Source organism: Nicotiana tabacum, chromosome 24 (genome assembly GCF_000715075.1).
Source record: "Nicotiana tabacum cultivar K326 chromosome 24, ASM71507v2, whole genome shotgun sequence".
Lineage (NCBI taxonomy): Eukaryota > Viridiplantae > Streptophyta > Magnoliopsida > Solanales > Solanaceae > Nicotiana > Nicotiana tabacum.
This window is the reverse complement of record NC_134103.1, coordinates 3,566,186-3,579,854: the sequence shown is the minus strand read 5'-3', so window position 1 is coordinate 3,579,854 and position 13,669 is coordinate 3,566,186. Positions and strand designations below refer to the sequence as shown.

The following is a 13,669-nucleotide window of genomic DNA, read 5'->3' as shown; positions in this document are numbered from 1 at the left end:
ATACCTTTATACAAGCGTTTGTAGACGAACATCTTCCATAATTTTTAGTTACAATTCTTGTTCAAAACCAATCCAAATCTCCATTAAATGACTTCAAATTTTATATACAACCTTCTTATACTATTTCCAACAAGTCTAAATAACACTCGCTCCAAATTTCTCACAAAACAACTTCGAAATTTAAACCCATATATTCAAGCTTATTAAAAATCTAATTTTTACCACCCAAATGGGTTTGGTTTGTTGAACTAATATTTGAGTTACAGTTACTGATTTGAAAATTAATTTAAAAGCTTGAGCAACATTTTTTAAAAAATAAATAGTAATTTTGAGAACCTATTGGAGTTGAATGTTGAATCTTAACCTATTATTTTTGGGCTAATTAGTTGTAAATTGAAATGTGGGCTATAAAATTGAAAAGTAGGGAGCTAGTTGTTCTTATGTGAAATTTTTCCTATTAAAAATCTAATTTTTACCACCCAAATGGATTTGGTTTGTTGAACTAATATTTGAGTTACAGTTACTGATTTGAAAATTAATTTAAAAGTTTGAGCAATATTTTTTAAAAATTAAATAATAATTCCGAGAACCTATTGGAGTTGTATGTTGAATCTTAGCCTATTATTTTAGGGCTAGTTGATTGTAAATTGAAATGTGGGCTATAAATTTGAAAAGTAAGGAGCTCAGTTGTTCTTATGTGATTTTCTTAAAACTTTACCTCGTACTTTTAGCTTTTACCGAAACTTGAATTTATGACGTCATGGTTCTCTCACCTTATTATACATCTTGGATATTGAAACAAACTTGCTCCAAACTCTTCAATATGTTGTCAACAAGTTATGCATGGATAATAATCCAAGTATTGTAGTATAGAAATTAGTAATTACTATTTAATACATAAGGATTATTTTGTTCATTTAAATATTTTCGAGACAAAATAAAATTTGAGTAAGGGAGTAATTTTTTGTACTGGTGAGAGCAAGAGGCAATTATCCTATATATTATTTAACTTTTTGTATTTAAATTTTTTATTTTATTGTATGAAATATTATTTTCCAGAACAAACTAAAATGGATTAGGAGGAGTTTTATTAACTATAAATATTTAAAGAATACCTTGAAATTTTTTGTGACTGTACCAAAATCACGTGAACATTATTTTTCTTGAAATAAAATAAATAAAACACCCTTTGATTTGAAGCACATTTGCAGAAAGGCGCACGTTAGAGTATATACAAATCTACCACTAGAGTACGCCAGGATCTGAAGATATTCTTTTAGCAAAGACAAGTGAGAACCAATCATCCCCTCAGCTTATTCAAAGACCCTTTTTCATCATTTTCCTCTGAACAAAACCACACACAAAATAAAACCAAATCAGAAAAAGGAAAAAAAAAGAAAAAGATGGGAAGTTCAAGTGCTCTAATCTCAAATCTTCACCTAACTCAAACTCACTGTTTCAAATGCATAAATTCAAGAACTGCTCTAAATATTAACCCCCAAAGACCAAAATTGAATCTTTCTAACAGAAAAGACTTGAAAAGGTTCAATAGACTTGTTTGTTCAGCTGTTGAAGATGCTAAAGAGAAGCAAAGAGAAATTAATGGTGCAAATGCTAGTAATCTTGGTTCAGCTGTTGAAGATAGGCCCGGTAAGGAAAAAAAAAAGAATTACCCAAATAATTATTATTATGTAAAGATTGCACTTTTTTTATTGTGTTCTTGAGTTTTTGACGTGGGTATTTTGTATAAAGGTGTAATTTTTAGTTGGGTTGGTCCTTTAGCTAAGTTGAACTTTTAATGATTTTCTTGAATTTTTTATGTGTATTTTGTATAAAGGTGTAATTTTTAATTGAGTTGGTTCTTTAGCTAAGTTATATTATTGGTGCAAATGCTACTAGTCTTAGTTTAGCTGTTGAAGATATGCATATATAATTCTTGATACTAAAAAAAGAAGAAAAAAAGAAATACCCAGATGATTATTATGTAAATTATTAAACTTTTAATGGTTTTCTTGAATTTTTGATATGGTATTTTATATAAAGGTGTAACCTTTAGCTAAATTATGTTATGTTTCTTTGTTGCTTGAAGTGATTTCTATAAGGGCTTGTTTTATGGGTTTCTATTGTTATGTATCTAATTATTCTTATGTATCATAGAGAGGATTGCTCTGATTGGTAAGACTATAATATGGTGATTTTGGAGAAATTTGGGTTTTGGGGTATTCTAAGCAAGTAGAATTTGGCATATGCTTGTATTTGTTTAGTTTATCCTACCTATAATTTCACTAGTTATCTGTGGTTGTTAATTGCAACTTGTAAGTTTTATTAGAGGAGCTTTGAGGTTGTTTGAGCAGAGTTTTTGCATATAATATAACACCAAGATCTCGTTTGCTGATAGTATATGGAAATCTTCACGACTTCCCTGTTAACTTTATTAACCTTGAAACTTTTAATCCATTTCGCGTCTATGTAAAATTCAGCATCCTGCTTAATGCTTCCATCACTATCAAGAATAGGAAAGGAGAAAGAGGATTTTCGGTCTCAAACCTCTAGAGGTTCTGAGAGTTCCTTCAGCTATGTTTTTTTCCTTTTCTTTTCTTTCTTGATAAGTAAGATCAGTACTTTTAATATGTACTGCCCAGCATAAATAAAGTGCTGGATGTGTAGTTACAGATTGCAAAAATTCGATTCATTATAGTGTTTGTAATGAGCTGAGGAAGCCTGACATGGTTTCTGCTGCATCTACATCAGTTATGTTAAACCAGAAGGCTGAAAAGGCATTTGTAGTCTAATTAAGTTTTCCTTTTTCCCTTCAAAAGTCCTATTGTTTCTTTCTACCCCACAGTCCACCGAATAGCTCCAGGGATATTCGTCCATATATTGTAGTCCATGTGAGCACTTGAGTGGTCATTCCCCATATTAGGGTTAAATAGATTGCTGATAATAAACACACTTCTGTTTGTGGTTGAGTGCAACGCGATGCACCTTTTAAGTTACTGAAATTGCTCGCCCTTGCCCAAGGGTCAATAATTTGTGAGTATGCATATTTTTTTTTTCTAGAAAATGTGAGAAAATGCACATGTTCTTTGTCATTTATATAAAAGCTTATCTTTTTAATCGTTTTCGAGAAGTAAATTTCCTTAATATAGTAATATGCATATATGCATGTTATACATTTTGGAAAAGAGAAAAGTGTTACGATGTGCCAAAGTGATAATGGTGCATAGGGGGAAAAAGTGGAGCAAATTGAACTGTCTAATGGTATTTACTGAAAACAATATCTTACCCTTCTCCTTCTAATCTGCACAAAATTGTTTGCGTACTAGTTTATTTTCTTATACATACTTTGCCTATTTTGTGGTTGTACAATTGTTTTTGCAATACTCAACACCTCTATGATGCAACTCTCCAGAAGAACACCCCTATCGTACATAAAATGGTTCCTTTCTTTCATTCTCTTTCTTCATTGTGCTGTGAGCCGGTGATTGTCCATGAATGCAAAATAGTTTAGGTGTAATTTTATCGTAATAATGCATGTTATTTTTGAAATTCAGATGTTGCTGATGGCTCAAGCGAGAGTGTATTTAAGAATGATGAATCAGATAGTGATGGGAGTATTGTTTATGATTTCCTTTACCCTAGTAAAGAGCTCCTACCTGATGATAAAGAAATGACTCTATTCGATCATTTGGAGGAGTTGCGTCAGAGACTCTTTGTGTCTGTTTTGGCCGTTGGTGCTGCTATAGTGGGATGTTTTGCCTTCTCAAAAGAACTTATCTTGATTCTTGAAGCCCCTGTTCTAGCACAAGGTGTTCGATTTTTGCAACTAGGTCCAGGAGAGTTCTTTTTCACTACTTTAAAGGTTAGACTGCATCTTTAATTTAATCTTCTTTGTCACTCATTCCAGTGACCATTTAATTACTACAGCGAAGTTGTTGAACCTTATTTTGCGAACTAGGTGGATCTTTCTTTTGTGTTTGAGTTCTTTTTAAGGGTTAAAAGTTTGTCCTTAGTGCCTGATATCTGGCTCATTATCGTGATTATATACTGAATTAATCGTAGCACAAAGGCTGTGCTAAGGCCATATATACATATATCAAAAAGAGCAAAAACCCTTCGATAACGAGTACCTTACCACTTATAGATTGTAAAAGTTCAATCGCCCTTGCTTGTTACACGCCTTAACATTTAAAGAAACCAGCAAGTAATCAAACCCACATCTGGAATTCTGGATCCACTTGCCTTAAACTAATCCTTGTCTTAAAGTTTCATCTTCAAAATCATGTATGAGTCAAACAAGTGGTTGGAGTATTAAATACAAAAAGCAAGTAGTCTTAATGTACCTATAAATAGATACGTGTATTCAGATAGTTTGTGCTGAATACGTCAAAGAAATGGAGGCTATTGAACAACGTGTTTTGCTACTTTTGATATAGGGAAGTTGGCATACTAATACTAAAGTGAAGGAAAGCTGGGGCTGTTTGGAAAAGAAATCCAATAGGCTGAAAGCTAAACTTGCTTAATTGAATGCTTTAACTCACTGGACTTGTAGTACTGAAGTGCTTTTTTGTTTTTGTTTTGTTCTCTCTCTCTCTCTCTTGTATAAATTTTCTGCTACCGAAGTATTAAGTTGGCATCTTCTGACGTATCCTAAAAATGTGCTTATAATTGTTTGCGAGGGACTTGTCCTTGAATAATTGTTTACAAGCTATACTTGTTCATGCGACTTCTAGCATACAGCTGATGATGTAGTGCTAAATGCTCAAGTAGAAAAAAAAAGTTCAAACATAAGATTGGAGTTGATCACGATGTCATGATGTTCGTGTTGTTTGGATCAAATCGAACATTGGCATTCATACTAATTTGGCAAGTTCAGTGTAGTAACTATTCTGTTCACACTTTTGATGTAGGTCTCAGGATATAGTGGCCTTCTTTTAGGGGCTCCCGTGATTCTCTACGAGATCATAGCTTTTGTTCTTCCTGGTTTAACAATGTCAGAAAGAAGATTCCTGGCACCAATTGTCCTTGGATCTTCAGTACTTTTCTACACCGGCATTGTTTTCTCACACTTGGTTCTCACTCCAGCAGCCTTGAATTTCTTTGTCAATTATGCAGAAGGGGCTGTCGAATCCTTTTGGTCCATTGATCAATACTTTGAATTTGTGCTCGTACTCATGTTCAGCACAGGATTGTCTTTCCAGGTAAATCTTTTGCTTGTGCATATTTTCCTTTCTGCATGAGTATATAAGAACACCCTGATAAACAGTTTAGTGCAAGTAAATTTAGTTGTTCAATCTCGAGCTGCTCAAATCTTTGACCGTACTTTGCTCAAATCTTTGACCGTACTTCACTTTTGTGTTCTTGGTTGGCTTGACTTACAACTAGTTCTTGCTTAAAACCACCTTGGCCATAATTGAGCAGTGTTTCGGGTTGAAAATAGAAGCGAATATTAGATTTTTTAAGCAGATTTAGGTGTGGCCTAGTGGTCGATGAAGTGAGTGAAAACCATGTGAGATTGTGGTTCAAATCACAGTAGAGACACAAAAGGCTAGGCGATATCTTCTCATCTACCTAAGCCTTTATTAGCAGAGTTTCCTGGTACATGTGCTGGTGGGAGGTAGCAAGTACCTAGTGGACTAGTCCAGATGCGCGTAAACTGACCCAAACACCACCGTTTTGAAAAAAAAGTAAGTATGATGATTCGTAGTGGTGAAGCAGTCAAGAATGTGGCCATGGTTTCCAACCTAGGGTAGCTTTGAATATATTTGTCTCTGCAAATACTATTGTATGATGTTGATCAGCATCCTCATGATATCCAAATTGTTTTAATCCAATTGGCAATTTTATAATGCATCTCCTTTACAGGTTCCTGTCATTCAACTGCTTCTTGGACAAACTGGTCTGGTGTCGGGAGATCAAATGCTGTCGATTTGGAGATACGTGGTGGTAGGTGCTGTCGTTGCTGCTGCAGTACTCACACCATCAACTGATCCCCTTACCCAAATGCTTCTAGCTGGCCCCCTTTTGGGACTTTACTTGGGTGGAGCGTGGATGGTTAAGCTTTCTGGTCGATAGAGTGATCGCCGTAATGTGGTCAAAACTTCTGTTCTTTTGCATCAATATACCAAGAAGTATTAGTAGAATGATCATGCATAGGACCAAAAGTCATGTAGCATAAAAAGGACATTTGAGTGGAGGATATATGATCTGTTTTTTGAATACCATTTACTATTGTCATAATCCATGTAAAATTATCCAGTGTGTATAATTAGGAGCTTAGTTGACACTCCATTCCGAAGTCGTTTTGATGGATCTTTTCACTAATATATGAATGAAAAAAGTCATGGGCTATCGTTTTCGCGTTATATACTCTTTCTGGCCACAGAAATGATGCAAAGGGTACAAACAAAATAGAGTTAAAACAATTCGTGAATGGCATAATCTTGTTTAGAACTTCTCATTGGTGCAACTTATCATTCAATCCTCTTACAAAATTCAGCTAAAACAAAATTGTCTTGATCGTCGAATATCATTAAGAAATAAATAGAAAGAAGTTTTATCGAATAATTTCCTATAATTCTTCACAGTATGGAATGAGTAAAGAATCAAGCTACAAGTTTCGATCTACAACTCTATATTAGCTTGACGGTTTAATAACTATATATTCATTTAATGGCAAAATGTCACAAAAACCAAAAACACATCCAACGAACTGTTACAACTTTTTACTCAATACTCGTAGCTACAAACTAAGAAGCTCATTGAGCATCTATTTCTCCTTCCCGTTCCCTTGCCCTTTCTTTACTAACATTACTCGATAACAAGGTTTTCCATCCTAGACATTGGATCAGTTGCATCTGAGTGATCTAATTCATCTTCTAGCCGTTTCAATGAACTCCGTAAACCAGTGCATGCTTTAACAAAATCTTCTGAACATCCTTTAAGTTTTTCCAACTCCACCTGTGTTTCATCGATAGTACTTGAGATCTTCTTTGTAGCAGCCCTCAATGCAGAAATTTCTTGTGGAGGATAAAGAGAAGCTCCAAGTTCATCAACTTGCAATCCAATTTCCTGAGAAAGTTTTAATAGTCTCTCTAGAGAGGCTACAAAAGTAGCATTATCCACGGAACTTTCCTGCTTAAGCAAGCTAGTAATGGAGCGAATAAGTTCTTTAATGACCACAAGTGTTTCCGACACCACGTCAGTAGTTAAATGAGCAATTTTCATCTCCTCCGGAGAAAGATCATTGCCTAGATCACCACCAAATGAATCATCACTATCATCGGATTTGCTTTCTCCTTCGGGAGAATCTTGAACAGAAAACTCATCTGCTACTTCAGATGATGCTGGCTTCAGTTCATTCATTTCGCGAAGTACATCCTTCATGGAAACGGCAAGTTGCGTCATTGCTCGACCTATAGCAGTAATATTGGTGGGTGGAGTCTTCTTAAGAGCAGAACAAGCTTCCCAGACAGTGCCCACCAACTGTGGGATCGATAATTTCTGTTTTTTGTTGTTAGATCCTGCACATCCATTTTGGGCAGCAAATAAGGTTGGTCATGAATTATAACAGCTGTTAAAGAGAATCAATATGCAAGAACTAGATGCAGAAGATACATGCGATGAATGAACCTGAAAGGCAATATGCCACAACTAGAAGCAGAAGATAAATGTGATGTGCAATTGAACTGCAGGAACTACAGCAAAACAATTAACTGAATAGCACAGAGAAAACCATATCAACCGAATAGGGTCCACTTGGTAAGAAGCAAAAATGTTGCCTGTAAAAAATTGTTTTCATCAGATGTTTTATCAAAGAAAACCATTGCCAAAATCTTCCTACAGTATCTGGGAGAAGGTTGGTGATAGGTGACAGTGATGGAGAGTAGATGCGGGTCATTTGGGAGGGGGAGGTAGTATCTGGCAATAATCATAAAACAGAGTGAAATATATATAAAGATAACTTTGTAAGTTTCCAAAACTGTAAACATAACACATAACAAGTTATACAAAGAAGAAGAATTTAAGTTATGTGCACTGACGCACCAACACTGTCATCTGTTTTTTACACTATCAGCTAAAATTGACCTATAGATAGCTCTTTGCATTAAGCCTGATTTAGAAACTGGAAAGATAGAATGAGAACCTGCTATAACCCTTGGATACAACAACAACAACAACCCAGTATAATCCCACTAGTGGGGTCTGGGGAGGGTAGTGTGTACGCAGACCTTACCTCTACCCTGGGGTAGAGAGACTATTTCCGATAGACCCTCGGCTCCCTCCCTCCAAGAACTCCCCACCTTACTCTTGGGGTGACTCGAACTCACAACCTCTTGGTTGGAAGTGGATAGTGCTCACCACTAGAGCAAGTTCTATCATGTCCATAGATAAATATGCTCTTTGTAATTTGTAGAGGGATCCTGCTATAACCCTTGGATCCCTCTACAAATTACAAAGAGCATATTTATCTATGGACGGATAGAACTTGCCTTGATATTATTGTTCAGGTGGAAGTTTGTCAGCTTTAATTGACAACTAGTTTGGTAATAATCATAAAACAGAATGAAAGATATATTGTAGTCGAAAATAACTAATCTGTTTGAAATTCAGCTATTTTCCTTCATTTGTACAAAATATTTCCCGGAGAACATTTCTATCACTTTAAGCCGACCAAAGACCAAAATGTGATTTCGTGAAGGAACATATTTTATGTCTTTAGAATCAGAGACGTAATCTTTAGTTATTTTACAAGTGTCACTTTGTCTCAAACTATACAATGTTTTGGATGCTAAATGCTGTCAAGAGTTAAAAAAACCCTAAGTTGCTCGGATTCTTCACTTTCAGTGCCGCACCCGTGTCGACACGACGTGGGTGTGGATATGGGTGTGGGATCCGTGTCGGATCTGGTCAACCGATTTTGGGTACTTTGACCAAAATCAACGGAAAAATTTGGGACAGAAACAATGATTTTTGAAAACAAATCAAAAGCTAGGGTGATATGGAAGAAAATGGAATACCTTGTATATATAAATTTCTATGTCACTCCTTTTCCTTTTATCTCCTTTTAAAATTCTACTCTTGTTCAATATTTTCTCCTTCTTGGAATACCTTGTAAGTTTTCCACATAATGTCTCATAATTTAGACATATTTTTATAACTCTATTTTTAAATAATTGAATTATTTTTAGCTGAATCCCCACACCCGTATCCGTACCTGGATCCGTACCCCCGAATCTTTAAATTTAGATCATGAAGGATCTGACCTCTAGATCCGCACCCGAGTCCGAGCAACTTAGAAAAAAACTTGCATACTTAGGGCTGTAAATCTATACTTAGCTTATAGGTTAACACTTAACATTGCTGTTTTACTACTGTGTTCTGCACCTGGCACATCACTTACTCTCCTCCCCACTGTTCTCCATAGAAAGTTTTGTAGAAAATTTATTTTCATCAGGATTTTTTACACCCTAGCATATGAAATGCTATCCACTTCTTTTCCACATTTGGTACCATTACAAAACTTCTCAATCTCTTTTTTTTTTTTTGGGGGGGGGGGGGGAGGGAATGGTGGTATCGGCAGAACGGGTTCTTTCTTCCCTTTCAGCCTTTCTGCAATTTATTTTTGCAAGATATACCATTATCTGATTTTCCTTCTGCGTCCCTTTTCTATGTTTTGTGGGAGGAGGTGTTTCAAGCATGTGATGTTTATGCAATTTTTAAAATTTTGACAAAGCACGCCAGCAAGCATCTGGACGCGCAAGTATAGATGTTCAACTGTTAGGTAGTTGTTAGTACCTTTGGGGCAATAAGCTCTTTGGCTGAACTTGGATAATTTGGCTCATAATTACCAACATGCTATCCTAAAAAAGGCAGACCACTATGATTCTTTTTAAGGAAATACCAAGTTTAACAATAACACTAGAAGTAACTTACAGGTGTAGTGGCTCAATCATAGCGTAAAAAATAAAACTAGCTAGTCCTGCCTTTTATGCTCTCTATCTATTTTCTCGTCAAACAAGCGACAGAAAAGGGAGATTATACTGGGATGTGGAACCCATGTATGCTTAAGAAAGGATTCAAGGTATGTTAAAGTTGATAATTTGTTTGTATGATAAATGCTGATGCGCCACATATGCATAAACTCAGAAAAGATAAGCACTTTCACAAAGCAATATGATGAGTGAACCTTTTATCCATTTCAGATACATTAACACTTCCTAACATGCTGTACTTGTAAGCTTTTCATATGTTCATGGACTTGGCCTGGGCATAAATCGATAAATAAATAGAGAGAGAGAGAGAGAGTACCATATGAGGACACAGACTCTTTCATCAACAAGAAACTGCTATCAACAACTTGCTTAATGGATGCATGAATGCAAGAACACAGGGTAGGTCCTGCGCCCACTGTACTTGAGTGGGAGAGCAAAAGAAGCCCTTGCAGCATATTAAAATATGAAGCCATGTTCTCCTCGAGTGCTTTAACCTCTGGAGTCTCTCCAGTCCAAAGCATTCCAACTGCACCAAAAAGAAAAATAATTGTCAATTACCAACATTATCTCCTAGGTAAATGCCTGAAACTTACCATTATCCAGTTAATCAAAATTGGACAACACCCCCCCCCCCCCCAAAAAAAAAAAAAAAAAAAAACCAAAAAAAAGGCCTACGAATTTCTATGCTAGCAAGAAATACCACAGAAGCTATATACTTCAGCTTTAGATTTAATCAAACAAATTTACCAATTCTCGGCCAATCACAGGTCCAAGTTGCCAAAGAACTCTCATTGGATAGGGGCGGGTGCATGACAAAAAGTTGATGAATATTCTTTTAAACTGGTACGGTGCAAAGCTTGTATCATGCCCCACTCCAAAAAGACCCTTCATTAAATGTAACATATGACATTCACTTAAATGTATAAATGAAACATGCGTCGCTCGTCCCAGACAAAAGTTGAAACATCTAAGCATTTAAAGATGATACTTTTGTTTAATCACATCTAAGCGTTTAAATATCTAAGTCACACCATTCTTCTTGTAGTATAGGTTTCTGATAACCAAATCAATGTTTACTTCCTCTTTTATGGATAGTCTATATTAGCTTAACTACAACATATAACTGCTGATGCTTCACTATCAAACATAAACACACAACATCGAATTGACAATGACTTAAATAGATTCTCTAATATGGAAACAGATAATGTCCATGCCTAGCATTGTAAAACAAAGACCTATCCTTTTCTCTCTCTCTCTCTCTCTCTCTCTCTCTCTCTCTCTCTCTCTCTCTCTCTCTCTCTCTATATATATATATATATATATATATATATATATATATATATATATATATACCATTAATAAATTCTCTCAACCATCCTTTAATTCCTTTCTCATGCACCACATTATCTCTTTTCTTTTAGCTCGCTGTTCTTTTTTCTAGTTCTACACTTTACTTCAAGCTCACGAAGTACTATCAGAACAAACTGCTTCCTGGTAGTTATTAAAGGCTTTAGACAAATATGTAATCGCTCTTGTTGGATTGGCTCTGAAGTAAATTCTAGAGCTCGTACTGCATGATTAGTAGCTATGGTTATGTCCTTATGAATGCTAAAAAATGATACCATGTAAAGATACTTGATCTAGAACTCACTTAGCGGCATATCTTGTTGGGTTGATATCTTTGCAGCCCTAACTTTAGTGGATCCTTTTTTTTAGCTAACCGAGAAATCTCTGAGGGACACTGGCACACGATTCGAAACTTGGTAGATAATGGCCCCGCCCCTCTACCCTTATCCACTTAAATACCCAGCATTTGTCAGTGTGTTGTGACGTGTGCCTAACCCACACATCAGAAGTTGTACTCTAAGCACTAGATCAAAGCTCTGGCGGCAACACTTACCTTTCTTTTAGTCCACATGATAGATTGGAAACCACTCATTTAGAACTACTTTGTATCTTGTTCTATTCATTTTCAATCTAAGTCCAGTCATTATGCCTAACGTACTGAGCTTTCATATATCTTTCTCTATCGTGTTGATGTCCAAAATTATGTAATAAGAACCAACCTTACTCTATAATATCACCTAAAATGAAAAGGATATTAGGTAAAAATAAGCTCATCACAACATTACAAGACAGAAGAAATGGCTCAAGGAGGACTGAGAACTTTCAATATCAACCTTCATCTTACATTTATAATATTTAAGCATAAATTGCATTATTTAAATTAAAAGAAAAACATAACCTCATTTCATCAAAACCAAATACAAGCACAAAGATGGAATATATATATATATATATATATAAAGCATAAAAATTGGAACTTTAAGAAGCAAAAATTAAATACATAAAAGAGAGAGAAAAAAAAAAGATTGACCCATAGTGGCTTGTTTATAAAGCTGTTCACCCATTTGAATTACTTCTTTCCAGCCTACTCTTTCAAGTGACGATGATGGTGTTTGATTCAATACCTATAAAGCAAAAAAAAAAAAAAAAAATCATAAATCACGCGATACAAAAATAATAAGGAATGCAAAAAAAGAAAAAGAAAATTAAAGGAGTCATATAATTAAACCTGAAGAGTTTCATGAATGGTGTTGAGATGTTCATTTAGAGCTCTATTCAATTGCTCTTTTGCTGCTTTCCCCATTTCTCTTCTCTCCCCTAAAAGTTTAAAAGGCAAAACCTGCTACACTATTTGCAGAAGAGTTGAGGCGGAAGAACACGATTGGGTTTTATTATCAATCGCTGGCAAATTTACACGACGTCGTTAACACGATTTGCTTTGCATATGTCGCATTAGGATAATGCGATTTGATTTTGATTTTTGTGTTTTTCACTTCATGTTACATATAACTGACAGAAAATAACACAAAAATATATTTTTAGCGAACTTATAAGATCAAAATTGCTTATGAATATAAGGGACTATCTTAAACTTATTTTAAACGGCAAATGGTCAAATATTACTTTCGAAAATATTCTAAGAATACTCCTCGTTATAATATTGGGTTATCTATATTCCTGCACTCATACTTTGGGTTCACATATACCCCTTATTTAAACGGAGGGACACGTGTCATCGTCCTGTTGGTCAATTCTAAATGTCTCCTAATTAATTAAAAAGACTCATTATCCATACACAAAAAATAATTTTTTTTTGTAAAAACTGGAAAAAACTAATTTTGTTTTAACTAAAAACTGAAAAAAATGAAAATATTTTTTTTCCCAATTTTTACAAAAAAACTGCTTTAAAAAACCTGAAAAATATTTTCTAAAACAATGTTTTTATAAAAACTGAAAAAAAAAACTGAAAAATAATTTTTTAAAGCAATTAAAAACTGAAATATTTTTAACTAAAAACTGAAAAAAAATAATTTATTTTTTCAGTTTTTACAAAAATATTGCTTTAGAAAATTGCTTTTCAGTTTTTACAAAAATATTGTTTTAGAAAATATTTTTCAGCTTTTTTTAAAGTAGTTTTTGTAAAAACTGGAAAAAAATATTTTCGTTTTTTTCAGTTTTTAGTAAAAAAGAAAATCAGTTTTTTCCAGTTTTTACAAAAACATTGCTTTAGAAAATTGATTTTCACCTTTTTTTTCAGTTTTTATAAAAATATTATTTTAGAAAATAGTTTTCAGTTTCTCTAAAGCAGTTTTTTTGTAAAAACT

General features: G+C 34.5%; 2 protein-coding genes across 3 annotated transcripts; one reads left to right on the top strand and one right to left on the bottom strand.

Annotated features, from left to right (window-relative positions):
• Window positions 1-1,301: 1,301 nt before the first annotated feature.
• On the top strand, window positions 1,302-6,362 carry LOC107784471 (sec-independent protein translocase protein TATC, chloroplastic). The gene is made up of 4 exons (XM_016605608.2): window positions 1,302-1,650; window positions 3,555-3,862; window positions 4,911-5,201; window positions 5,866-6,362. Exons 1-4 carry the CDS (start codon window positions 1,404-1,406, stop codon window positions 6,073-6,075), a joined length of 1,056 nt encoding a protein of 351 aa, XP_016461094.1. The 5' UTR covers window positions 1,302-1,403; the 3' UTR covers window positions 6,076-6,362.
• A 138-nt stretch (window positions 6,363-6,500) lies between these two features.
• LOC107784470 (uncharacterized) lies at window positions 6,501-12,729 on the bottom strand. 2 transcript variants are annotated; one of them, XM_016605605.2, is made up of 4 exons: window positions 12,574-12,729; window positions 12,376-12,469; window positions 10,312-10,521; window positions 6,501-7,523 (listed from the first exon to the last, which is right to left on the bottom strand). In XM_016605605.2, exons 1-4 carry the CDS (start codon window positions 12,646-12,648, stop codon window positions 6,811-6,813), a joined length of 1,092 nt encoding a protein of 363 aa, XP_016461091.1. In that variant the 5' UTR covers window positions 12,649-12,729; the 3' UTR covers window positions 6,501-6,810. The 2 variants fall into 2 exon arrangements, with proteins under 2 accessions (XP_016461091.1, XP_016461093.1); XM_016605607.2 differs by lacking the exons at window positions 12,376-12,469; window positions 12,574-12,729 and adding an exon at window positions 10,743-10,938.
• Window positions 12,730-13,669: the final 940 nt, after the last annotated feature.

What these genes read in the sequence shown, in the direction of transcription:
- LOC107784471 (XM_016605608.2), top strand. Translation starts at nt 1,404, where the DNA reads ATGGGAAGTTCAAGTGCTCTAATCTCAAATCTTCACCTAACTCAAACT. An exon ending in TCTTTTTCACTACTTTAAAG is followed by an intron (nt 3,863 to 4,910) that starts GTTAGACTGCAT and finishes CTTTTGATGTAG; the next exon opens with GTCTCAGGATATAGTGGCCT. An exon ending in GCACAGGATTGTCTTTCCAG is followed by an intron (nt 5,202 to 5,865) that starts GTAAATCTTTTG and finishes TCTCCTTTACAG; the next exon opens with GTTCCTGTCATTCAACTGCT.
- LOC107784470 (XM_016605605.2), bottom strand. Translation starts at nt 12,648, where the DNA reads ATGGGGAAAGCAGCAAAAGAGCAATTGAATAGAGCTCTAAATGAACAT. An exon ending in TTATAAACAAGCCACTATGG is followed by an intron (nt 10,522 to 12,375) that starts GTCAATCTTTTT and finishes TTTTTGGTGCAG; the next exon opens with TTGGAATGCTTTGGACTGGA. An exon ending in AGAGTCTGTGTCCTCATATG is followed by an intron (nt 7,524 to 10,311) that starts GTACTCTCTCTC and finishes ATGGATGTGCAG; the next exon opens with GATCTAACAACAAAAAACAG.